Source organism: Micropterus salmoides, unplaced genomic scaffold (genome assembly GCF_014851395.1).
Source record: "Micropterus salmoides isolate LMB-PRFRI ecotype aquatic unplaced genomic scaffold, ASM1485139v1 Ms_hic_scaffold_1, whole genome shotgun sequence".
Classification (NCBI taxonomy): domain Eukaryota; kingdom Metazoa; phylum Chordata; class Actinopteri; order Centrarchiformes; family Centrarchidae; genus Micropterus; species Micropterus salmoides.
The window spans coordinates 18,476,858-18,502,786 of record NW_024040040.1 but is presented as its reverse complement, the minus strand read 5'-3'; the positions used below and the strand labels follow the sequence as shown (position 1 = coordinate 18,502,786).

Genomic DNA, 25,929 nt, shown 5'->3' with positions numbered 1-25,929 from the left:
GCTTTTGGTCATAGGAATATTGACTGTTTATCAATATTTCAACGTTTTGGAAGCTTGTTATTAGGAACGTGGTTGTATGGAGAGAAATAATGTTTTGAAGATAACTCCCAATAAAAGTGAACATAATAACAGTAAATATGGCCAAAACATGGATATTTGCCTGGTATATTTTTGAAAGATTGTGTAATAACTGTTGTATATCAGTTTCTTTTCATCAAATTTACAGTTACAGTTGTATTCCAGGTGTATTAGAAGATTTCCAGGTGCATTATAATCTATTTTATAATGGTTTTGATTGTTTATTGCATTAAAATATAGCTTTTTTACCAGGCGAGGATGAAAATATTCATGTAGTCTGTAATGGTAAAATATATAAGTTAAAGTACAATGGATTTATATTCCATATCTTCTGACCTTTCAAAGGAGACTTATGGAGAATTATGCATCTAGGCCTAATGGTTGAGGAGATATTACTGATTTATTTTGGGTATGTTATTTTAGGTGTTTTTCCTGAAAATAGGTGCCAGGAACCATGTAGTTAAAGTAACAAGCACAGAGACCATGAGAAGAACGATAGATAGCAGCAGACAGTGGGAGACCATCAAAGGTTTCCACCAGTCAAACCTGTAACATAGTTGAGATGGAGGGACAAGGACACTGTTTGTTCTGTAATCCGCTTTCTCATACTGAATTACTGTGGCCCTCGTGGGAATTACTTTCAACCCTTCACAGCCTGACTGTGGGATCTGACACACAACTCAATCACAGAGCTGCATACACCAGAGTGGATATCAGCTTTGAGGACTAAGTTCCCATTTTAGCGAATGGATGATATTTTGCACAAGATTAAATGACAAACTGCATTTAATTTCATCTTCATCGCAATTTAAACACTCATGTGAATGCTGCGCTCCATTGTGTCAAAATATTCAACAACAATCAACAAAATGACAAAGCTCCATAGCTTGCTGGACTCTTGGTTCTGCAGAAATGAAAAGACAGTTTCTTATGAATTGATTTTATTGGAAAAAACAATCCCACATGAAGATACAAAAGGACTACCCGTAGTTTTAATTTTCAGATTGTAAACTGTCATGTAGTGAAAAGTAAATGAGACAAACAGGGTTGTGTTTATGTACCCCCATACAAAATTATGACATTATTTTGGTAATAAAAGAAGTGGTCTGCCTTAGAAGGACCTCTATATTTTAATGTGCCAGTGATGAAAAACTAATTTTAAAACTTAAGCATATGAACTGATGTTTTACTTTCCTACACAAGAGCCAAATGAATATAAGAGAACATACCACAAAATGAGTAGCAAAATCAATAATTGATATTGATAAGAAAAAATATCTATTTTGATATCTCACCAATACAAATACTCATAAGTAAAAGTGCTCTTGGGTGTATTTACTTTGTTGCATTGTGCGTTTCTATCTGATGAATGTCTTTCACCCTCTAGTGGTAGTACATTGCTACTAAAGGAGCAGCCGTGAACATGTCTGCAGCAGACTGGTCCAATCACATGTGCTCCGGGTGGTTCTGCAGACAGGTGATGAACTCTTTCACTTCTTTGCCCTCAAAGCAGATCTGGTAGACCGCAGAAAACAAGGGAAACCTGCAGAGGAAAAGGGACATTCAAGACTTAGTTCTATAGGATATCTGGCAAAGGACAGTGCCTGGATGTCATGGGCAGAATGGCTTTGAGTGCAACTAAACAATGTGGCAATATGTTAATAACACTGCACACCCACACAGGTGGCTGATTAGACTCTGCTCAGGATGAAGGTGGGCAGAGCTATACTGGGAATTACATAATGCCACCATTCTCTGCACAGTAATAAGAACAAATAAGTTGTTTCATCCTAACAGAATCTAATACGAGTTAACTTTATTGTCTCTTTTTTTTATTGCTTTATTGGGCTGCCGTTCAGCCCTAATTACAAAAAGCCTGATAAGACACAGATGCAACAAAACCAACAAGCGCGCAAGTGATGTGTCAGTCGAGCAGTCGCCATCATTCAGTCCAGAAAAAAAATGTGAGAGGACCATGGCTGTATATCGTGTAACTGTACTTTATACATATAACTGCAAAGTAAAAAGTAAGACAGATCATTTAATTGTTTATTACTTTCATTTATCTGTATGCTGATGTTAAAAAAATTGTTCACAAGTAGAGAAAACCCAATTAACCATAGAAATTTCCACCTCCTCGACTCCTCGAGATGCATTTTAGTTCCTCCCACCCGAGATGCGTGCTCGAGGAGTCGCAAGCAGAGAGGAGTCGAGGAAATGGCCATTTAACAAAATGAGAGGTCCTTTCCTCCTTTCCTATCCTTTAAAGCGACGTCAATTAAATATGACGTGTTGCGCAGCTGCATCATCTGTCCACTGTTAGAACTGTGATTTCTGTCAGATCTTTTGGCACTAAAGTCTATAGATTATTTCTTCACAATCCAGAAACTGTTAACATTATAACATGTAGAAACATCTTGAGGTTCCAATAAACATTATAGCATCTGTTGAACAGTCAGATTACAGCATCCTAATCATTCACTAGGCTACACAGTAGACTAGGCCTACCACTTTTTGCGGTGCGCCTTTTGTCTGTAAACAGGAGATCATTACAGCCCTCAGCTTGATGAGACGAGTGTTTCATCATCAGTCCAGGGTAACATTTATCTCATATAGCCCCAATTACAGCTGTCATCACAGGACTCTACTGTTGGAATAACGTGCAGACTACATGGGCACTATTATTAAAACATGAAACAGATCAGTGCTGAATGTTCTGGTTGATATTACAGCCTAATAATTTGACTTCAGCAGCTGTTTTGTCACGATTATAGCAGCTGAATTGGTGTGATGCGAAGATCGGCTCGGACATTAACGGAACTTATATAGGCCTATACGCATAAATCATCCACCCGCCCCCACCGACTAATTATTTTATCCGATTTAGAGACCAGCATCTGCATGGACGTTTAACCCCCACCTCCACCGGTCCCTGTAGCTTTCCAGGCGATTTCTTTCTTGTGTGTTATATTGATGTGTTGAGTGTTTTCTTTAACGATTTACTTTGATGAATAGAAAGGCTGCTGTCAGTCATCCGTGTAGTAATGTCACAGCAAATATCATGGGACAAAACAGAAAAAACCTGCAGTAATAAACTTGACAGGACAGAGAGAGGAAACAGAATTAAACTTTCAGCTTCTATAGTCCATGTTTAGACTCTGATGGAGATCAGGAGGACGGCTGCTTTACTCCAAACACTTTTACTGTATGAAACTGGACTCTGTGTGAGACCGTTTGGATGTGAAGAACACAGAACATGAATTAACACCAGATCCTGACCGATCCTGTCGGCGCGTCGAGACATTCATTATTATTATTAATTTATGTTGCTGTGGCTCGTGCATAAATGCGCAGTGTCACTGGGGAGACACTTCATACAACTGCTATTTAATGTTAATTTTTACAATCCTGCTGCCCATCCACACATCACATTCAACAACAACAACATCAGTGATATCAAAGTCAAATGACATTAAGGAATGCGGTTAGAACAGTGCTTTATGAGGCGCTACACAAACAGTGAAGGGCAGAAAGTTCGATCACGCATTTGATTATTTTTAATAGGTTTAACTGATACAACAGGAACACTGCAGCGTCCTGCTCCGGCTATGGGTTGGTCCAGCTGCTTGTTATGCCTCTTGTAAACATCACAGCGGCTGAAAAGACTTCCGCAAAAGATACACCGATGTATCCTCGCTTATAGCTCCTCCAGCAAGCCTCCTCGATCCTTGATCCTCGCTCCTCAATGTGCATTTTAAGAATTGAGATGTCCTTCAAGATGGCGTGCTGAGAACGATTTCCGGGTCACACGCTTGAGGATCGAGGAGTCGAGGAGAAAGAAATTTGGGAAATGAGAAAGGCCCTATTTGTCCCTCTAGAAACCAACCGCACGGGTGCTGTCATGTGACATCAAATAAGTGCGCTGTACCCAATTCCCCGTTTTACAATTTATTTTTTTATTATAGTGGTTGTTGGTGTTGCTATGTCCTGCCATGTCTCGTAACTGCCTGAACTGCCCTCTGTGCTCTGTAAGTGGAGGGTTAAATAAAAGTTGATGGTCAAGTTTGATTATATCCAATGTGACGGTTCTTTTGATAGCCATACAGAATAGGTAATAGTGTTAAACAGTTACTGTAGAAGCAAGTGGACTCACTTGTTGACCATGTCCCTCTTTTGTAGGAGCTTGTAAACCTCAGCGGACGTCTGGGGACCCTGCAGCTTCTGGCCGTTGAGCATTTCTGCCTCTAGCTCAACGATAGACTGGAGAAAAGATGTGTTGAAAAGAAAGGTTATTTGGGGACATATTTTAGATTTTTTCTCCAGAGCTCTGGCTTAGCCCTTTAGCATGTAGTCTGTTCAGTAAAAAGCAGACAACTAATACTATAATGCAACATATCAAACTTTTAATGCCTCTACATTATATATTCAAGTTACTTGTTTGAGTTACTTGTTGAGTAGAGTCAACCCCTGTTTCTTTTGTGTCCAGAGTTCATGATGTAATGGGTGACTTCCAAAAGGTTTAAAGTCTAACAGTAAATCTTCCCGTCTGACTCACCTTGGACGTTGTGACAAAGGCCTCTGCAACTTTGCGGTTTCGTCCCCCGTAGCAAGTGGTGATGAGGTCGGCCACGCCGCAGCTTTCTAGGAACGTGGTGGAGCTCACTTGGCCTTTGCGGAACAACTTGGCGAAGGCGACCATCTCCATCAGACCGAGCCTGATCACCGCCGCCTTGGTGTTGTCGCCAAAACCGAGGCCGTCGCAGAATCCAGCACCTACTGCCACAATATTCTGCCGTGCAACATTTTGCTTTTGATTAACACACTGAGAGAAGATTGGAAATTTTGAACCTTCTGTATTTATTAATGGGGATAACTACTTCCCAGTGTGGCTGTCTTTACCTTTAGAGCGCCACACAGCTCCACCGTATCGCTCTCCTGTACTACAGTGATGCGAAAGTTGGGCGTCTGAAGCAGCTCTTTGAAAATATGGCCGTTTGTCTCATTTCTTGCCCCTGTATTGAATGTAATTTAACAAAAAGAAAAAGATCACAAACTTCTCATAAAACAGGTACAACAACAAGTAACGCTATGTTTCTGACATGGTCTGACCACCACGCCACATCCTCTTTTAATGTTAAATCACCCTCTTGCATGCACGCAACGTCAGCACATTTTCGTGCAGCCGAATGCTGGAATAACTTGATGAAAATAATAAAAAACGGTGTCTGACCAATGGTGGTTTCACAGAACTTCTCATCTGCCACCTCGCTGGCAATGTTGGCCCCCATTAGGACGCTGACCTCAATCTCTAGTTTCTCTCGGATGATGTCTGAGATGAGCTTAAGTCCATCTGGTCCCTCATCGATACCCTGGATGACAAAAAGAATAATGATAAGAGCCAGTTCATACATTTTTGTACTATACTTAGTGCTGTAACCTTTAGCCTGGACAGGGCGGTGGCCTTAAGGTAACAGGAACGGTTACTTTATGTTTCATTGTGTTGATTGCCTGTGCATTGCTCAACTACAACATCCCGTGATGTCACAGAATAATATGAAGCAAGATCATGTGACAACGTTTCCCTGGTTTCCCCTTTTTGCTGCCATGAAATCTGACGGGAAGAGCGATCATAGGATCTTACTTTGATGAGCGATATCCCAATGGTTCCCTCCGCAATGTGAGGTTTCATCTGGTCGCAGAGCTTGCCGATGAACTGGTGCGGGATTACAAAGACGAGGATCTTTGCCCCTTTGACAGCTTCTGTGATGTCTGGAACAGCGACCTAGTGGGGCATCAACAACAAAGTTAATGTCAGATCATACAGCACTAAGAAGTGGAACACTGCACATGTGGAAACTTTGCAATAAGGTCTATTTGGCTTTCTGTTAAATGCACAACAAATATCATAATGCCAGAGTCCATTTAAGAAAAGCTAAATTATATGATAATGTGCCCAGATGCATAGTACAAGTAGATAAACTTTGTTTGACACACAAGGCAAATGGGACAAGGTTCAGTTATCTTATCAGTGTTATGTCTCACTGTACACAGCATGTTTCAAGATTCATTCAAGATGAATTGCATAACCTGTTGATGCAAGATGGGTTGTGAAATTAAAAGATAATTATGCCGATCAAAACCCCCTAAATTGGAGCACTTACCACATTCCTGGGCAGCTTGTGACCTGGTAGGTATTTGACGTTTTCGTGCTCCGTATTGATGATCTCTGTTAGCTTCTTTCCGTCTATCATTTCTTCATAAACCCACATGTTCACCATGGGGTCGAACCTGTTGGATGCTTTGACATTGTGCCCGATTATTTTGGCAATCGAAGAGCCCCTAGAGGGAGCAAAGGACAAGGACATAAAACCACCATTAAGCAGAGTTAAAGAAAGTCTGGTCATGTCCAAACAGCACACAAAGGCCACCAAAACACTGAAGAGCCAGACTGTAATTAATCAGACAGGACCATGGGGGGGAAAAATGTCTTGGAGAACCTTAAAGGGTTAAAAAAAAACTGGTTTGTATTTTACTTTATTATCAAGTGAATTAATCTTTAGTTTGCAGGGAAATGGGGAAAGCAGTCTACAACCTCCCTAAAGAGAGCACGGTAAAGAATAATCTAATGGCTTAATGTTGGTACAATGGGAGGTAAAACTTCCATAAAATTATACAAAAGGCAAATATTATTCAGCACAACTTTGAGGCACCAGAGTAACCATACTTCCATTTGCTGCTTGTCTGAGCTGGTCTAAAAAGTACATGTTGCAGCCTGCAGCCGATGAGGGCTGCTGTCCAAAAGGGAGGCGGGCTAACGTTAGATCCACAGCAGCTGGACGGTTTTGCGTGTGATATATAATAGCCTTTAGATAGTACAATAATTACATATTGGCGTTGTGGATGTAAATCTGCTAAATTGCAAAATCCAGATTCAATTAAACGGTGATTGCATGATATAACTTGAAACCAGAACGCGTTATATTTTTTTTTTATGACAGATGCACTTATAAGATGAAAACGTACCAGTTTCCTGAGCCGACGATGCAGACTTTCTTTCCAGGCATTTTAGAAGTGGTGTGTCCTAGTGTTTGGCTGAAACGAAGACACTGCTGTTCTTTTTTCACGTCTATAACTTCCTCATACGCCCTATAAATTTCTGCCACCGATTCACCCCTCCCCTCGCTCGCCGTGGCTACACCTCTCTTAACCAAAATGGAACTAACAAGTCTAACAAGTAGCCTGTCACAGCCATTTGTTACGCTTGCTTTTAACATTTGCACACACGGGTTACATTCACTGCTAGCTTTACTTCATGTAGCTGAATGGATACAGTGAAAAGAAAGGAAAACCTTATATGTGCATGAACGTTTTACCGGGCATTTAATATTAAGTGTTGTCACGCCGTCATAACGCAACCAGCGCCGTTATCGTAACCAACCGACGTTAAGCCGAGGCTGAGCTGGACAGCGTGTTTACAAACACTTCCGGCCAAGATGTTTTTCAAACCAATGTTCATACTGAATAATGTAATAATGCACTGCATCCGCTCCTGCTGCTACACATACGAGAGGTACCTATGCATACATGTTGCGAGTCTCCGCAGTTGACAGGAAATCAGGTGATCTCAGCAGCGGAAGTGAGTCTTCTTTGTGTCGTGTTTGGTACAGCATTGCGCACGTGCGTGGTCCACTTGTGGAGGAAAAATGGAAAAGACGACCACTCAATAAACTAACAAATAAACACACATATCCAATTAATATTTGCAGTCAACTTACCATATGTCGAAATATGTGAAAAGGTAAGTAAATATAAGAATATATATATATATATATATATATATAGGATTTGATTGCTCATTTATTTATTTTATTATTCAGCTTAAATCTGTCAGTACATTTAAAGGAAAAAAAATCCATTTTAAGTAAATTGCTTGTTCCTTCTCACAGAAAGTACCAGTCAAGATTGTTTTTTTATTTTTCCAAAATTGTACTCATTTGCGGGAATCTAACCAGGGTGATTCACTTGAAAACACGGGTGTTGGCAGTTAACGTTAAGTGAACCTGTATAAGCCAATTTCACATGTGTATTTGATTGCTTACTTATTTGTTTATTAAATAAAATACATGTAACTCATTAGGATCCAATAAGAAAACGATTGAATTAAACATGTCTCAACTTCCGTTTTGGTTAAATTTTTTATTTATATTTTTCTTTTTTTTCCCGGAGTGTGACAAGGACGTTTGAGGGATTTATCTGGCTTTTGTTAATTTAATTACTATTTCACTTTTCTCCTCTGAACACGGAAGTCTGAGCTTGTGAGCTGGTCACATGACTGTTTTCCTGCCAAAGCAGTAAATATCAGGAGCTAACAGGCACACGCTATCTGGCTACTCCTTCTATCAGCAGAATAGACGTTTTTTTAACCTAACCAGTTAACAGTCCAGAGTCTGTTGTGTGGGTGGTGCGTTTCGATAAGCGATGACCCGACAGCTTCCCTTTGTGTTATAAGGGAGGCTTGTCCATTTAATCAAATCTGTGGTGATTTAGCTAGCTTCACGGGTTAGCTTAACGCTAGCAAGCTGTGTTAGCGTCTGAAGGAGGTTTCGTTGCTAGTGACTATGCAAGGGGAAACCGCGGCTATACGAATCACGGAAAACGAAGGCAAGCTGGATGTATTTCCCCAGAACAGAACCCCAAGCTCGGGGAGAGCAAGTGCTAAAGGCTGGCAGTATAGGTGGGTTTCTGTTTGTCCTGCTAACGCGTGTACAGTCGAGCTAGTTCACTGATTTCATTACCATTTATACCTAGCCAGCGATTCACCAGCAGCATAGTTGTGACTTTAACATAGTGGGGTTTTTGTAATAACTGACCAAGTTGCTGATGATCAAATTTGTTTTCTGATCAGACAGGTAACAGTTAAATAACACTGCCTGACATAGTCAGTCACTAGTCAAAGCTCTATGATTGATTTGTGCACGCACCTTTGTGTGTTTATGATTGCGTACTCAGTACATGTATTTTAAAGTGTCCTTTGTCTTCTGTTGCTTTGTTAACCTCTCACACCAGTGACCACATGGAGAATATTGATGGCTACTTGATGAAATACACCAACCTTGTAACAGGCTGGCAGTACAGGTGAGTCTGTATACCTGTAGTTAATGTAATGCCAACCTAGAATGTATGGCGTCCCAGTCAAGGGTGAGAACAAGCAATGCTCTTATCAGAATTCACCAGCTTTCATTGTTGTAATCCAGTCTAATCCAATCCAAGTAAGGCCACAGTGGTTTGTAGGGGAAACAGATATTGTCATGGTGGTTGTTGTTTTCAGGTTCTTTGTCTTAAACAATGAGGCGGGCTTGCTGGAGTACTTTGTCAATGAACAGTCACGTCCACAGAAGCCCAGAGGCATGCTCCCTCTGGCAGGGGCCGTCATCTCCCCCAGCGACGAGGACTCTCACACCTTCACTGTCAACGCCATCAGTGGGGAGCAGTACAAGCTCAGGGGTGGGTACCAAGAAACACACAGTGACTTGGCGTCAATGATTAACAATCACGTGTCAACAGGTTCTTCTGGTCATCCCTCAGACCACAGGGATGACCAGAAGCTTTAGAGGTGTTGGTAGCTTGGTCGTTTGCACCCTTTACAGTTTGCAGTCACTTCCAGGAACAGAGCTTTTCACCTTATCGTTGCTTGTCAGCTCCCTTTTTACCTCCAGGCCTAGTGTCATCACCATCCATCAGGTTCAGACAATATTGATCTGGATGCTTTCCATTATCTGCCGCCAGTGAGGCAGGAGCACACACTGGAATCGATCGCTGCATTAGATCATCCTAGAGTACCATAACGTGGTTCTGTCTTTTGTTTTTCTTATCTCAGCCACCGATGCCAAAGAGAGGCAGCATTGGGTGAGCAGACTGCAGATCTGCACACAGCACCACACAGAGGCCATGGGGAAGGTAAGCTGGTGTGCTTAGCATCCATATGAGGACATACTAATAGAGGTGCATGTTGATGCATGGATCACTTGCTTCTGCGCGCAAAGATCTTGTACACATAATTGAGGAAAATATGTACTTTTTTCCATTGTGATTCTTACGTACTGTTTTTAACACCCCTTAAAGTTCTGCTGCACTGTGTGCGATGACCTTATGTTTAAATCAGATATAAAAATGTGACTCTACCAAGGAGCAGATGTGAGCTGAACAGTTTTCATTTTCCTGTTTTCTTTCCTCACATGCCAAAAGAGCAATCAAACAAAGCCAGCAGCAGGGCAAAAAATCTGTAAAGCTTTATGTAAAAATGTATCGGGTTTTACCCTGTGTATAAGCACTGTAATCACTAGTATTGATCTGGATATTGATCTACAGATTACTATGCTGCCTACATTCTATTTTAGTGGTCTTGAGATACACGAGGACTAAAAACACAGTGGAAAAACTCTTTAGCAGTGGTTAGAAATGGTCAGGAGATATTTTTTTAAAAGATGGTTCTTGGAAGGAAATCTATCTTCTACCAGTTAAACATGTTAAGCCTCCTTTCTTGTAGTAAGAACCAGTCACATGAGGAAATTGACCTTCGACACGAACATTGTGAATTGTTTTCTAACGGCTAACATTTTGCATTGCACAGAGCAATCCCCCACCCAAGTCCCGGAGCTACTCGATGGCATCTCAAGGCAGCGGCAGCTCACCCATGTCCGTGCGCCGGCCCAGCCAAAACCCCAACAACTTATTTGCCTGGTCGCAGGTGAACAAGGGTTCGTCGCTCTACTCCAGCAAGCGGTCTCTGCTCCCAGACCACCTGCTGGACGCCAGAGAGGTACAGCTAGCCAGAGACACTCTGCTCAGCGTGTTAGGCTGACTTACAAATTTATTTTGTAATTTGCTCAGAATCTATTCCTGCAGTTAACAAAGTAGTTTAATTATCATTATACAACACAAGGTTATACGGCGAAATTCAAGTTGGGGTGGGTTTTTGAGCCCTAATTTTCATTGTTGTGCTCTGGGAACTCGGATCACAGTCCACCCGCTGGGCACTTTATTCAGGATGATGGAGCAGGTCTGTGCAATTGATCTGATTTTCTGTTGTTTGGCCAACCTGACTGAGTCCCATTTTGTCCAAACCGGATCTTAGCCAGGAGCAGCCTTAAGGCCAAGCTGGGCCAGCATATCTCTTTCCTCTCCTCCTGGAGGTCCAGTTGATCTGACTGTATTTCTCGTAATATCATAATACAGGTGAAACTCGAAAAATTAGCATATCGTGCAAAAGTTCATTTCAGTAATTCAACTTAAAAGGTGAAACTAATATATTATAGACTCATTACATGCAAAGTGAGATATTTCAAGCCTTTATTTGATATAATTTTGATGATTATTGTGTACAGCTTATGGAAAAACCCAAATTCAAAATCTCAGAAAATTAGAATATTACATGAAATCCAATGAAAAAAGGATTTTAAATACAGAAATGTCAACCCTCTTAAAAGTATAATCATGCATATGTACTCAGTACTTGGTTTGGGCCCCTTTTACATGAATTATTGCCTCAGTGCGGTGTGGCATGGATGCTATCAGCCTGTGGCACTGCTGAGGTGTTACAGGTGCAAAATTTGCTCTCATCAGAAAAGAGGACTTTGGAACACTGAGAAACAGACCAGTTCTCTTTTTCTTTAGCCCAGGTAAGACGCTTCTGACGTGGTTTGTTATTCAGGAGCGGCTTGACAAGAGGAATACGACATTTGAAGCCCATGTCCAGGACCCGTCTGTGTGTGGTGGCTCTTGATGCAGTAACTCCAGCCTCAGTCCACTCCTTGTGAAGCTCCCCCACACATTTGAGTGGCCTTTTCCTGACAATCTCTCAACCTCTCCAGGCTACGGTCATCCCTGCTGCTTGTGCACCTTTTTCTTCCACACTTTTCCCTTCCACTTAACTTTCTATTAATGTGCCTTGATACAGCACTTTGAGAACATCCAACTTCTTTTGCAATTACCTTTTGAGGCTTTCCCTCCTTGTGGAGGTTGTCAATGATGGTTTTCTGCACAACTGTCAGGTCAGCAGTCTTCCCCATGATTGTGAATTCCACTGAACCAGACTGAGAGACCAATTAAAGGCTCAGGAACCCTTTGCAGGTGTTGTGGATTAATTATCTGATTAGAGTGTGACACTTTGAGCCTACAATACTGAACCTTTTCACAATATTCTAATTTTTTGAGATTTTGAATTGGTTTTCATAAGCTGTACGCAATAATCATCAAAATTATATCAAATAAAGGCTTGAAATATCTCACTTTGCATGTAATGAGTCTATATAATATATTAGTTTCACCTTTTAAGTTGAATTACTGAAATAAATGAACTTTTGCACGATATGCTAATTTTTCGAGTTTCAGCAGTAAAAGAAGCAGCATCTGCGTGCGCTGCCGTTGCCATAGAGCCGTATATAAACATATAATGTCAGGACCGGCTATAGATTATGCTATGGGCTAGTAATTGGCTAAGAATAGGTTTTATTCCCTTCATTTGAAAACTACAGTGCAAGTTTTAGCTAATGTTGTCATCACACATCCTGCACCACAGTAATCACAACAGTGTGCAAGCAGCAGTGGACACGATGGACGCAAGCAAAAATCTGAGTACATTCAGCCAAGTTTGTAGTCTGCTGTTTTGGCAGAAATGTGGGTTACAAGTGAAATGAGGAAAATCTGCATCTGATCCAATCAAATTGCTGTTAAATTTCGATCTGTCACTGGGAGGTTTGATGTATGTTACGTAACCTAACTGTAGCCAGAAACATCTTCAGATTCCTGCCAAGGTGAGGGTCTAATCCACTTCCTTCCACGAACACAAGAACTAATTCTTCTTTACACAGTAACATGAAACGAGCCATAAATGTTACAGTCAGTCATCATAATGTGTGGAGGACTGTTAAATCAGTAGGAAAAAATAAGGCTGGCACTCCTCTCCGTACACTGTTTCATTAATGTTTAAAGGTTAGGGCAATGTGACTGTGCAACAATGAAATGTTGATATCTTAAAGGGCTTCTTAGAAGTACAAGCAACAGTATGTTCCCACAAAAGACACGCAGTGTTAAATGTAAAATATTTAAGACTTAGGTTATAGTAGGGCTTTTGTTGATTTAGCTTTGTGGTGAACTCTCATCTTCCCTCTTGACTCATTTCAATTCAATCTTTATTGTCCCTCGTGGGGAAATTCGATTTATAGAATTAGAGGGTTAAATACTGAAAACAAGCAAATACACAAGTTCCAAAGTACTCAAACAATTGAGATGGTGGCCTCACCAACGCAAAGTGCTTCTGAGCAGTGCAGTCAGCAGCTCATGCTCAGTGCAGATTTAGCCCTAGGTGCAATGAGAAGTTTGTCTTCGCCTAGGGGAGATGTTTAGGTGATGCAAATTTTGTCCACAATAGGCCACGTTTGTCTTTCCCTGTATAAGTAGACTACAGCAGCACAGTTCAGTCTTAGTTTATAATGTGAGTGCAGATACAAAAGCTAATGTAAAGTTATGTTTTGTAATGCTGCCCCCTATCTGTCAGATGTTCCTCACATTTTTGAGTTTGTAGTAAAAATGGAAAGGGGTATTTTTAATGTTATCTCAAAAGCATGTCCGATTAAAAAATCAACAGCAGAACCTGCACAGATAAAGTTTGTTACAGTCCAATCCTGACACATTTCTTTTGCCCAGAATAACCAAACCATCCCCCATGACCCCCCCCCCCCTCCAGATGATGAGCCAGGCCCAGGGCCAGCACAGAGACCTGATCCAGAGCATTGAGGGCCTGCCCGCAGCCCCCGGCCTCTCCCCTCTAGACCAGGACCTGCTGATGCTAAAGGCCACTTCTATGGCCACCATGAACTGCCTCAACGAGTGCCTGCAGATCCTGCACCTGCAGCAGATGGCCAGGCAGAGAAGCACCCTGGGAGGTCAGTGGAGGGGTCGAGTGCATATTGTGTGTCTGAATAAGGCATTGTTGTTTCCCTGACTGTTTTGTGTACCTGCAGGTTATTCTAACATAGTTGTCAAAGGGAACAAGTAAATGTTTGCCTAGCTGCTTGCAGTCCTTGCAACAAATCATAGTCGTGCACATGCAGGCCAGAACCCAGTCTAACAGTCTGTGTTAGCTGGACAGCGGAATTATTGTGCATTATTGATAGGGAACCGTACCTGTTCTTACCACCTGTCTCGAAGGTAATTAGATCTCAGATGGATAAAATATCCATCTGCAACACTTGAGGACAGAATGCAGCTCTGAATCAGCTTCATACTGAAAAACGTACGAGAGACCCCAGAGGGAACTTGTTGATATCTTGACACTTTCTATTCAGGATGAATTGAAGTGGGAGACGTTTAGCTAATGTCCCACTTTCTTTCACAGCAGATCTCATTACTCAATGTATATTTCATTAGGTCAGACTCATTGCAGCAGCCAATCAGATTAAGTTGTCTGATGACGCACAAGGTGAATTTGAATAAGCTCTGCCCACATCTAAATATACATTTTAAAAAAAAATAAATAAAAAATGCCCACACCATCAGAGGACGAGGATGTTTCCTGGGGCCAGAGTATCCTGACACTCGCCTCGCCGGAGGGGTTTGGTTACACTCTTTTGGTCTGAGCTGTCTGAGGAATAGCCATCTGTCCAGTCAGCAGCCGGGCAGTTGTGGTGTGTTGTTAGGCGAATGGTAGGTCGAGTTTAGAGCTACGGGTGTGTGTGCAGCTGTGAGTGTCGGGGGGGACTTGGGAGGGAGGGGGGCATTTGTACCATGAGCACCTCTGAACCTGCCACTGTGCACTCCCGGCCCATGGCAGGACCCACCATTGAGTGGTTGGAGCCCAAGCTGCCCAACATCCTGAAGAATGGCGGCGGCTCCATGGGTAGCTTCACAACAGAAGAGCCGCTGGAGGGGAGCCGCCTGGAGCTCAGTACCCCCGAGTCCTGCAGCTTCTCTGGGGTAAGACCAAGGGAATGACCCCCTCTCTCCTTTAGGAAGCAGCTAAGATCTATTCTGGAAAAAGTTGTTCCAACCTGTTAGTTATCAGGAAGTTGATTGACTTTATTTATTACCCTTAAAGCTGTCTGATCCAGCTATAAACCATTCAGTTTATTAATTTATTAATTTTTTGCTATTTTTGATCACATATGCTATCTCCCACAACATAAACAATCGCTTACTTTCGACTTCTGCAAAGTCGATCAGGTACGTTGTTGAATAAATTGCATTCCCCTCCATTCCCTCTCTAAGGAACAGGAAGACATAGATGTGGAGGATGAAGCGGAGGACTGCCTCGCAGACAAGGAGGAGGACCTGGGTGCTGTGGAGGAGGAGCGCAGCGTCATCCTACACCTGCTGTCCCAGCTGAAGCTGGGTATGGACCTCACGCGGGTAGGTCGAGTTCCATATACTGCCAAGCCTCAAAACAACCCAAACAACTCCTCCTACTCTTTGCCTCTCTCTGTTGGTGATTTCAGATCAAATAGTTCCACAGTAAGAGGAATGAGAAGAGACGTTTTTGTTTTATTGCCCAGCCTTACACTGACAATATGCTATTTTCCCTTTGTAATGTTTTCCATTGTTATTGTCAATTGACAGCTTCTTGGGAAATCCCAAGAAGGTTGGAGTTCAATCACAACAATGAGTTGTATACTAATCTGTCATGAAAAATAATCTAACTGAGAGTGGTATAGGTAAATGGGTGTAGGTGGCAGACACTGCACTGAAAGTCAACCAAAGTCACTCTTAAAATTAAAAAAATTAAAGCTTTAAAGAGTCCTGAATAAATGAGGATGCTCAGGAGTCATCGCCAGGTCAGCTGATGTGTAATGACCTTACTGGCTGAAGTAAGCACTTCTATCTTTGTAATTACTACTCTTGATGACACACACACACACACTCAAAAACACCAAGAGTCGAGTCGACATTCTATCTTCCAGTGTCAGTTTGTTCTAGTATTTGGATATCCACCTCTTGGGTTTCTGATTTATCGCAGTAAATGGTCTGGTCTGGTGGATCCATTGGCCTGCCTCAGATGGAGATCTAGACACTGTAACCCCAGGGTCATGTCCAGTGTACGTTACAGGGTCATTTGCTCGCTTTACTGATGGTAAATACTATGATAATGCAGCAGGCATTTGAACATGGCTGTCTTAATAAGTCATTTGGATTCTCATCCCAGGTGGTCCTCCCAACATTCATCCTAGAGAAGCGCTCTCTGCTGGAGATGTACGCCGATTTCATGTCACACCCAGACCTCTTTGTGGCCATCACCGACGGAGGCAGCCCTGAGGACCGCATGGTCCGGTTTGTGGAGTACTACCTCACCTCCTTCCACGAGGGCCGCAAAGGCGCCATCGCCAAGAAGCCCTACAACCCCATCATCGGCGAGACCTTCCACTGCTCCTGGAAGGTACCCAGGAGACCAGAGGCCTCTAAGGAGCCCTCGCAGGGAAGCCCCGACCCAGCCGCCCCCCAGGAGCCCTACCAAGTGCGCTTTGTGGCGGAGCAGGTGTCCCACCACCCCCCTGTGTCTGGCTTCTATGCTGAATGCCAGGAGCGGAGGATGTGCGTGAACACGCATGTGTGGACCAAGAGCAAGTTTATGGGAATGTCCATTGGAGTATCCATGATAGGGGAAGGTAAGCCCAGTGTGGTTTTGGATTGATATGTTGTGAAATCCTGGATGTCAAGAATTTTAAGAAACATGAGAGAAAATGGATCAAATCATTTGATATGCAGGCCAACACAAAGGGGCATGCTGCCGCCCCACTACTTTTAGCTCCATCCTAATTGTGTGCATGCTTGAGATCTAGCATACATGTAGGACGCATTTGCACAGATTTATGTCATTCTGACATTAATATTATTTAATTTCTTGACACACATGAGCAATATATTACTTGCGCAAAGTAATTTATAACCCTGAATTATTACCCTCAATCGCGGCATGGATAAAGTATCACAGCACTAATGTGTTTGTTAATTAGGGCAGAAAACCCAACAGAACGTTTTCATAAAGTGACCATTAGAATTGAAAATGTATTGTCTTCATCTATTTTGTCTTTCCAGGTTGTCTGTCTTTACTGGAGCACGATGAAGAGTACACTTTCACGCTGCCTTGCGCATATGCACGCTCCATCCTCACCGTTCCCTGGGTTGAACTGGGCGGCAAAGTCAACATCAGCTGCGCTAAGTCAGGCTACTCGGCAATCATCACTTTCCAGACTAAACCATTTTACGGTGGCAAATTACACAAGTGAGTCCATCCCCCGCCCCGGGTACAAGTTTAATGTTGTTGCTCTGTTCTGCATCCTGCACCTTTTTGGGGATGGTTAATATCTATGTAGTTCCAGCTACATCTCTGATTTGTGGAGTTCCTGTAGGTGGTGTAGTATAGGGCAGTGCAAAAAATTATTAGACTTAGGTGGTAAACAGCAATTTGTATTTTCAGCTCTATTTTAAAAAATTTCAGTTAATTCAATGAATTAGCATTTTTATGTACATTTTGTAAAGAAATGTTTTCTTAATTTTTCGTAATTGCTCTATACTTATAATATATAATATCCTTATTTGTAGAGCACTTTTCAAAAACAAGTTACAAAGTGCTTTAACAAGTGTAAAGAATAATACAAAAAAAAAACGAGATAAGAGTGTGAAAAATTAATATAAAATTAGTAAAATACAATAAAATAAAAGGGATAAAATAAAGTCAAATAAGATTGGGAAAGGCTCTCCTATAAAAGTATGTTTTAAGAAGGGACTTAAAAGAGTTCACTGACTCAGCCGACCTCATTTCCTCGGGCAGGCTGTTCCAGAGCCTCGGGGCCCTGACTGCAAACGCTCTGTCCCCTTTAGTTTTCAGACGAGACTCTGGAACAGACAACAGACCTCTGCCCGAGGATCTCAAGGTACGTGCTGGTGTGTATGGGACTAAAAGTTCAGAAATATAACAAGGCCATGAAGAGCTTTAAAAGTAATCAATAGAATTTTAAAGTCAATTCTAAAACATACTGGGAGCCAGTGTAATGAAGCTAAAATAGGAGTAATGTGGTCATATTTCTTTGTTCTGGTTAAAAGCCTGGCAGCTGAGTTCTGGACAGTCTGGAGTCGATCAATAGATTTTTGGGTTAAACAGGTGAAAAGGCTGTTGCAATAATCCAGGCGTGATGAGATGAAGGCGTGTAAAATGGTCTCGGTGTCCTTAAAAGTTAACATAGATCGAATTTTAGCTATATTTCTAAGTTGATTAAAAACATGATTGAACAAGCTTTGTGGTGTGCTGCTCGAAATTTAAATTACTATCAAACCAAACACCAAGGTTCTTTGCCACAGGCTTAATGTGATTTACTAGGGAACCAGCAGATGGCAGTATTTGATTTGCCATCTGCTGAGACCCGATGACCAGGATTTCTGTTTTGTCTGAGTTCAGCTGGAGGAAATTATTTGACATCCATTTTTTAACTTCACAAAGGCAGTTGTTAAGTGAACTCAGCATTCCAGGGTCTGTGGATCTGACGGGCAAGTATATTTGTGTGTCATCAGCATAAATATGAAAAGAAATGCCATGTTTATGGATAATATGTCCAAGGGGAAGCAGATACAAGGAAAACAAAATGGGTCCTAAGACCAACCCCTGAGGCACACCATATTTAACTGGACAGAATGAGGAGACATAGTTGTTTACAGACACACAAAACTTCCTATTTGACAGGTAGGATGAAAACCATTCTAGGGCAGTACCAGAGATCCCCACCCAGTGCCTCAGTCTGTCTAACATGATGTTGTGATCAATGGTGTCAAAAGCAGTGCTAAGGTCCAGGAGTACAAGGACTGAGCACATACCTTCATCAGCAGACATTAAAAGGTCATTGGTGACTTTAAGCAGGGCAGTCTCAGTGCTGTGGTACTTCCTAAAACCAGACTGAAACTTTTCAAATAATTTGTTATTTTCCAGCACAGTGAGCAGCTGTTTGGACACAATTCTTTCTAGAATCTTTGCAATAAAAGGCAGTTTTGAAATTGGTCTAAAATTATGTGGGAGGGAGGGATCTAAACCAGGTTTCTTTAAAAGTGGGTTCACGCAAGCCGTTTTAAAATAATCAGGGACACAACCAGTAGATAGGGAGCTGTTGAAAACCGATCAAATGGGGCCCAACAGAATCTATTACTTTCAGTAAAAATTTTGTAGGTATTACATCAAGTGGGCTGGAGGACACTCTCATTTGTGATACTGTTTTTAAAAGCTCAGACAAGTCGATGGGATAAAACTGGTTAAAACTCTCTTGTTGCTGGTGAGGAACCTCTGAGTAAGAGGCCACGAGGGTAATAGAGGCTCTGATTGACACCACCTCATTGGTAAAATAAGATTAAAAACAATTCAGTCATCATTACTTCCAGCTGAGGCACAAGGAGGGGTTGGGTTTACCAGCTGATCCAGTCTTAAACAGAAACCTGGGATTGTGTTTATGTGTAGTAATGAGTTCAGAAAAATAGTGTGTTCTCGCATCCTTAACCATGTTATTGTAGTTAATTAATAAATCCTTCAGACTGAGGTAATGGACTTGGAGACTGGATTTTTTCCATCTGCGCTCTGCTTTCCTGCATTCCCTTTTTAGGATGCAAATGCTGTCATTTATCCAGGGTTGCTTGCTAGCTTTAGACGTAGGCCTAACCTTTAGAGGAGCAGTAATATTTAGTGACGACAAGCAGATATGATTGAAGTGATCGACCAGATTGTTGGTGTTGGAATCAGACAGGTGTTGGCTTTGGCTCTGAAAGAATGCGTAAAACTTTGAAACACTTTGTTCATTAAAGATGCGAGAACACACGGAGCTTGGTGAGGCGGCATGAGTAACAGGCAAATCGCAGCTAAAAACAATACATCTGTGGTCAGATATGGTCATGTCCACTAATTCCACAGAGGAAATGCTGACACCCAGGGTAAAAACCAAGTCCAGTGTATGACCACGGTTATGTGTTTGCCCTTTGACATGTTGTTTGAAGTTAAAAGAAGTGGCCATATTTAAAAAGTTAGTTGCATTAACATTGTTGGGGTCATCAACATGAATATTAAAATCGCCACAAAGAACAATTCTGTCATAATTTAAAACCAGAGTAGATAAAAATTCAGGAAGTTCTGATAAAAATCCTCCAGGCGGTTTTGGGGGGCGATAAATTATAACAAATATGATAGGTTGCAGCCCTCCAAGTTTAAGAGTGAGAACTTCAAAGGAGTTAAATTCATCACAGCGTACTTGATGACATTTAAAATTTTTCCTATACACGCTCACTAGCCCACCACCACGACCACTGACCCTCGGTTGACTAAAACAATCATATTGAGGCGGACACAGTTCAGCTAGCTGGCTATAGTCATTCATTTGCAACCAGGATTCAGTTAAAAACATAAAATCTAGATTTGCAGACAAGATAAAATCATTTAAGATAAAAGTCTTACTTGACAGTGATCTCACATTGAAGAGAGCCATTTTAAATGAGTTTGTTCTGGGTGCTGGAGTTGGTGCAGTTGTCCTAATCCTTAAGAGATTACTATTATTTCTGTGTGGGATGTGCACATTTCAGTTTACTGGTCTATGCGTAATGATGACAGGAATAGAAGTCTGTGGAACAGCGCTGGGAGCAGACGGCTTTACATGCCAGCAGGTGGAGACAGTTGTTTGTGGCAGTGAGGCAGAGATGTGTTCAGTGAGCGGTGGTGTGTCCAGGTGTGCTGCATGAATGATTAGTCATTCACGTAAATCATGTGTGGACCGCACCACATGCTGTATGTGCGCAGCTAACATTTCTGAGCCCCGTTTGTTTGGGTGAAGTCCGTCTGTCTTAAAAAGAGACATTCTTTGCCAGAAAATATTAAAATTATCACACACAGTGAGCCCTGCAGGCGGACTGGAGCCAGTTGTGGAGGCCAAGGAGTCTACTGAAGCGGCCAGCACCGCGACCAACTGTGGGAATGGGACCAGAGATAAAAACGGACTTTCCACACTGCTTTAAAAAGTTAAAAAGACGGTTAAAATCTGATTTTGTCATCTCAGGCTGCCGAAGAGCTGTGTCATTTGTTCCGACATGGACTATCACTCTTGTGATGGAGGACGGGAGCGACGGCATCAGCTCCTGGAGTTTTTTTTAAAATGTCAGCCATGGTGGCACCGGGGAAGCATTGAGTGGTAGCGTTAAAGAAACGGAGGTTTCTGGTTATGGAGTCACCAATTATTAGTGTGGTTGGGGAGAAAAGAGGACGAGGAGATGCTGGTTGTGGGGATCCAGAGCAGGACTGAGCAGAATCTGCTTCAACACTGCGTGCGGACTGAGGATGGAGTGTGTGAGCTGCCGAGTGTTGTGTTGGAGTAGCAGTAACAGACCTGAGAGAGGGGCTACCCGACTATACTTTTGTAATTTAAATTTACAGAGGGAAAAACTTATAAGAATTGTGCTGTTTTCTAACAGTTTGGACTTTGGACAGTGAAAAAGAAAGAACCTGCACTTTTCACAGGCATTTCATATTCATAGTTAGATATTGTGATGCATCGTTATAGGATTGTCTAGCAATATATTGATTATCGCAGATTTGCTGGTATTGTGAGCCATGTATCGTATTGCGAGGTACCCTGTGATTCCCACCCGTAGTGTTGTAGTACTTCACCAGAAATTCGGGAATAAAACAAAATTTTACAAACTCAAAATGTTTAAGAATATAGAATTTTTTTTTTTTTTTTTTCTCATGTTTATGAAAGTCATATTACAAAATTGACATGAATATTTTTCACAAAAAAACAATTTCCCTCAATCAGCTTCTTAAAATAACATATATAATCAGTACGTTGTCCTTGCATTCATTACATTGTCCTGCCTAAATGTAGGGTAACAGCAGAGGTGAAGCACAACCCCACCAATGCGGTGGTGTGTCGCGTGCAGGGCGAGTGGAACGGTGTTTTGGAGTTCAGCTACACCAGCGGAGAGACGAGGATGGTCGACGTCACCAAGCTGCCTGTCACGAAGAAGTGCGTTCGGCCGATTGAGAAGCAGGGACCAACTGAATCCAGGTCAGAATGATGGCTGTGGAGCGGGCGTACAAATCCAAATCCAGCCCCAGTTAGAAGTTGCTTATTCATTTCACTGCATTTCAGGCGCCTGTGGCAGCATGTGACAGAGTCCTTGCGGGAGAAGGATATCGAAAAAGCCACGGAGCACAAGAGGCTTCTCGAGGAGAGGCAGAGGACAGAGGAGAGGCACCGTGCTGAGACCGAAACCGCTTGGAGGACCAGATACTTTGACAGAGAGGTGAGCGGGGTGGCCACAGTTCATCACAACAATGATTCATTTTTCTGTTGAAACCGTAGACAGCATTTTTACATGTGCCCTGACCTGAAAATGATCAGGCCAGGGCACATTCCAAACAGGAAGCTGCAGCAGAAGACAGTAATGTAGAAGCGCGTTCGGGACAAACAAAAAGCACCGCCGCGCTGACTGAATACATTTTAAATCACCTTGAGCATTAATTCTGGCTCCTGCTACAGCTTCTCTATTTCAGTGTTCTTACATTGCACTAAACTATTTTAAATGTCTTCAGAATCTGGGTAATTTCAAGATTTGACGGGTGATAAACACTGTCACTTTTGCTACAGGAGTTTTATTGTAAACATTGCGCCATAAATCTCCTATATTTTTTATTTTTTTTGGTTTTTGTAGTCAGCTGCTGACCTTCTTCATTTGCGTTTAATGGCGGTTGGCAAACCAATTGCATACCGCCACCACCTGGGCTGGTGTGTGGAACAGTAGACTGCTGCTGAACTGGTGGTCAGATCAACACACTGCCTATGTTCATGTGCTGAATTGCATCTCGCGGACATGTAACATTTATTTCTGGAGATGTGCACAACCTACACTCAGAAGAACGCAGGATACACGTGGCAGCCATCTTGAGTACTCAAACGCGTAGTTAAAAGCAAGTATGTCCAGGGCTTAGAGCAGAGAAGTTTTAAAACGCTGCTGACCCCGTCTCCGTTGTGTTTGCCGACAGATGTCACGTTGGGTTTTATCAGTCATGCAAAGAAAAAAAACACAATGCTACTGACGGTGTTTTTGTTTTGATATTTTTATTAAAATATATTGTAACTCTTGTACTGTGCATGTTACTGCATTTGCTTTGCAACAACTCCCAGTCCCAGTACTCTTTGTACTTTAGTCATAAGTAATGTTCTGACACTAGTCTCTTCTTCTCCCCCAGGGTGAAGGTTGGGTCTATCACAAACCACTTTGGAAAAACTCTGCATTCAAATCCTAGTTTCTTCTAGGATTCTTCTTTGTCTCTATCTTGGATGTAGATTCAGGAGTGTGTGTGTGTGTGTGTGTGTGTGTGTGTGTGTGTGCGCGCGCGCACATGTGGTTATGAAATGAGAGCATGACCTGCACTGACGTACAGATGAATGCAACATGGGGAGGGCAGAGAGACAGCATGACTGAAGGTGTTCTCGAATCTCACTCATGACGTTCACAAAGCCTCCCAGTACAAGCTTTTGTACTGCTGATCAGTTTGTGTTTTTTTTATTATCCAATGTCTATTAAAACATTCTTGTACAGGTAATGGTACTCTATTTACACAGCCTTAAGATAGTCTAATGATGCTCTAAGTTTGGGTTCTGCTGATCAACCTGGACATGGTTCTTTTCTTCTTCTTCCTTTTTTTTTAAGCTGTGATATGACACTTAGGTGAAATGACTTTTGAGGAGTTTCTTCTTTAAAATAAGAGATCCAACAAACTGAAAATTTAAATAATTGGAATACTGCCTGATAAATGTAATGCTGTGAAACTGTTGTAAATTGGATTTAGTGTTCTGGAATGTAAAGTTGCTGTAAACCTGAAAACTTTGATTTAAATCAAAGTAGTTCCCTATAACAAACATTCAAGGCTAAATACGCAACAATAAAAATAAAAAAAACACACTCCCAGTCTGTAACGCAGGCTTTCAGTCAAAGCCTGAGCCCAAGAGGAAATGGCTCACCCAAATGACATCACTATGACATCATCAGGGCTATTGTTTCAAAAGCTCCCCATACAGGACTCCATACAGCTGTTTTCACAGGCTCAGTGGTCCTCACCTGAATTAGCTTATTTCCACGCGTAAAGCCGGTGAAAGCTCTAACCAACTTACACTTTGTAACTTGATGTGTTCACACTACAGTTTCAATAGTGATAGTACTGCCTTAATTTGGTAAATATCTGGTAAACTGTGTGCATATAGATTTACTTACTGTAATGAAGCCACGCAGTTTATCTCTAAAGTCTCATTTATCTAGTTGTTGTTTGAATGCTGTATTGAAATTGATGTGTTGACTAAGTCACACTGCTGGAATGGTATGGCGTAGACTAGCTCAAAAGTTTAAATAATGAAATGATTTAGTCACATGTTGTGAATGCATTTAAGAGGTTGCCACCTTCACCATTCATGTCTTTTTTTTTTTTTTTTTTTAGTTCTGTGGTTTTGCAGTGGATGGTAAAAAAAAATAAAAATCCTACGTGCATGCTAGCTAAGTGTCTCTGTTCACATTGATTGCAGCAAGTATACTACTCCTGTGTCTGCATTACTTCAATTTATAAATGTCTGTTGAAAAAAGCTTTTAACCAAATTTGCTTGTTTTGTAATGCAAATAAGTATTTTCTTTGAATGTGTGCTTATCCCCTATTTCTAATTGCTCTTAATTTTAGAAACACTTTTTGTATAGAGACATTTCTTGTTCTATCTGTGTTGATATTTTTTATTTTATTTTTCTTTCGGAAGTAATTCGAGCTACTGAAATGTGATGTACATGTGATAAACCTTATTTTGTTTTCTGCCCCCTAAACAAAAATGTTACTCACATTCTCATATCAGTATCGGGTAGTTCCCATTCTCTACAGAAAGAGAAAATCCACCCTGCCATTGCTGAGCTACTCCCTCCCTCCATGTCTTGGTGCCTTACGCAAACTTTGTGTCTTCCAGCTAAGGAGCACAGCATTTTCACCAGTTATTCACCTGACCGATGCAATGGCGTATGTATTATTTGTGTGTGTGTGTGCGCGTGTGTTCTTTTTTTAAGAATCACTGCTTGATGACGGCAGAAGTCGACTAAGCACTTTTACTCTTACATTTTCTTGGTTTTGAATTTTACCAGTTGTCTCGCTGACCTATGAAATGCACTGACATTGGAGGAAACCTGATGTTGTTGAACAATGTGTGCTAATTAAATTGCGTATGCGTTGTGTATACTGTGCAAGTTTTGTTCTTTTTAACATTATTAAAAATATTTAATGAAAAGGACATGGAAACACCATCACAAGGCTCCCAAACTGCAGTGCGACAAAGGCCTAAAATATGACCAGTGGTACCAACTGAAATTAAAGCAATTTTTTTTTTTTACATGACAGAATCTCAAAACTGAACTCCTCCATCCCCATTTGACATCCACAAAGGCAAGGAAAGTTTTAAAATTTTAACAAAGGGGATGGCGGCTGAGAAACCATACAGCATAGGCCTACTTGACATACTATACGTAAGGTGGTTACCACATCTTACTACTACTACTACTAATCAGTCCTATCCATAAATCTCACCACCAGAGGAAATCAGTGTGACAGGAAGCCACATATGAAAGAAACAATGGTAAGAAGCCCAGTCAGTCTTGTCCTATACTTACCATAGTACTTAATACATGATTATGCCTAATGTTCCTTAAGTTGGAAAATTAAGGGCATGCATCATCTTATAAAGCATAGTTTTTGTGCATTGGAAATCCTTTGCTTTGGAGGTTATGTGAACACTAGGGCCAGTGAACACTGAA

General features: G+C 41.6%; 2 protein-coding genes across 3 annotated transcripts; one reads left to right on the top strand and one right to left on the bottom strand.

Moving 5' to 3' along the window:
• Nucleotides 1-1,002: 1,002 nt before the first annotated feature.
• On the bottom strand, nt 1,003-7,649 carry LOC119904757 (glycerol-3-phosphate dehydrogenase [NAD(+)], cytoplasmic-like). The gene is made up of 8 exons (XM_038721453.1): nt 7,102-7,649; nt 6,240-6,417; nt 5,720-5,860; nt 5,309-5,447; nt 4,978-5,090; nt 4,634-4,867; nt 4,232-4,338; nt 1,003-1,621 (listed from the first exon to the last, which is right to left on the bottom strand). The coding sequence occupies exons 1-8, from the start codon at nt 7,350-7,352 to the stop codon at nt 1,525-1,527; spliced, it is 1,260 nt and encodes a 419-aa protein (XP_038577381.1). The 5' UTR covers nt 7,353-7,649; the 3' UTR covers nt 1,003-1,524.
• Nucleotides 7,650-7,740: 91 nt separating this feature from the next.
• LOC119904737 (oxysterol-binding protein-related protein 11-like) lies at nt 7,741-25,360 on the top strand. 2 transcript variants are annotated; one of them, XM_038721452.1, is made up of 13 exons: nt 7,741-7,876; nt 9,145-9,213; nt 9,407-9,582; nt 9,956-10,035; nt 10,709-10,897; nt 13,823-14,021; nt 14,909-15,051; nt 15,343-15,483; nt 16,274-16,733; nt 17,164-17,350; nt 21,972-22,154; nt 22,239-22,392; nt 23,339-25,357. In XM_038721452.1, exons 1-13 carry the CDS (start codon nt 7,857-7,859, stop codon nt 23,393-23,395), a joined length of 2,058 nt encoding a protein of 685 aa, XP_038577380.1. In that variant the 5' UTR covers nt 7,741-7,856; the 3' UTR covers nt 23,396-25,357. The 2 variants fall into 2 exon arrangements, with proteins under 2 accessions (XP_038577380.1, XP_038577375.1); XM_038721447.1 differs by lacking the exon at nt 7,741-7,876 and adding an exon at nt 8,413-8,812 and having other exon boundaries at nt 23,339-25,360.
• The last annotated feature ends 569 nt before the right edge of the window (nt 25,361-25,929 follow it).

What these genes read in the sequence shown, in the direction of transcription:
- LOC119904757 (XM_038721453.1), bottom strand. Translation starts at nt 7,352, where the DNA reads ATGTTAAAAGCAAGCGTAACAAATGGCTGTGACAGGCTACTTGTTAGA. An exon ending in TTGGGATATCGCTCATCAAA is followed by an intron (nt 5,448 to 5,719) that starts GTAAGATCCTAT and finishes TTTGTCATCCAG; the next exon opens with GGTATCGATGAGGGACCAGA. An exon ending in GTTCTGTGAAACCACCATTG is followed by an intron (nt 5,091 to 5,308) that starts GTCAGACACCGT and finishes CATTCAATACAG; the next exon opens with GGGCAAGAAATGAGACAAAC.
- LOC119904737 (XM_038721447.1), top strand. Translation starts at nt 8,697, where the DNA reads ATGCAAGGGGAAACCGCGGCTATACGAATCACGGAAAACGAAGGCAAG. An exon ending in GCAGAGAAGCACCCTGGGAG is followed by an intron (nt 14,022 to 14,908) that starts GTCAGTGGAGGG and finishes GGCCCATGGCAG; the next exon opens with GACCCACCATTGAGTGGTTG. An exon ending in TACGGTGGCAAATTACACAA is followed by an intron (nt 17,351 to 21,971) that starts GTGAGTCCATCC and finishes GCCTAAATGTAG; the next exon opens with GGTAACAGCAGAGGTGAAGC.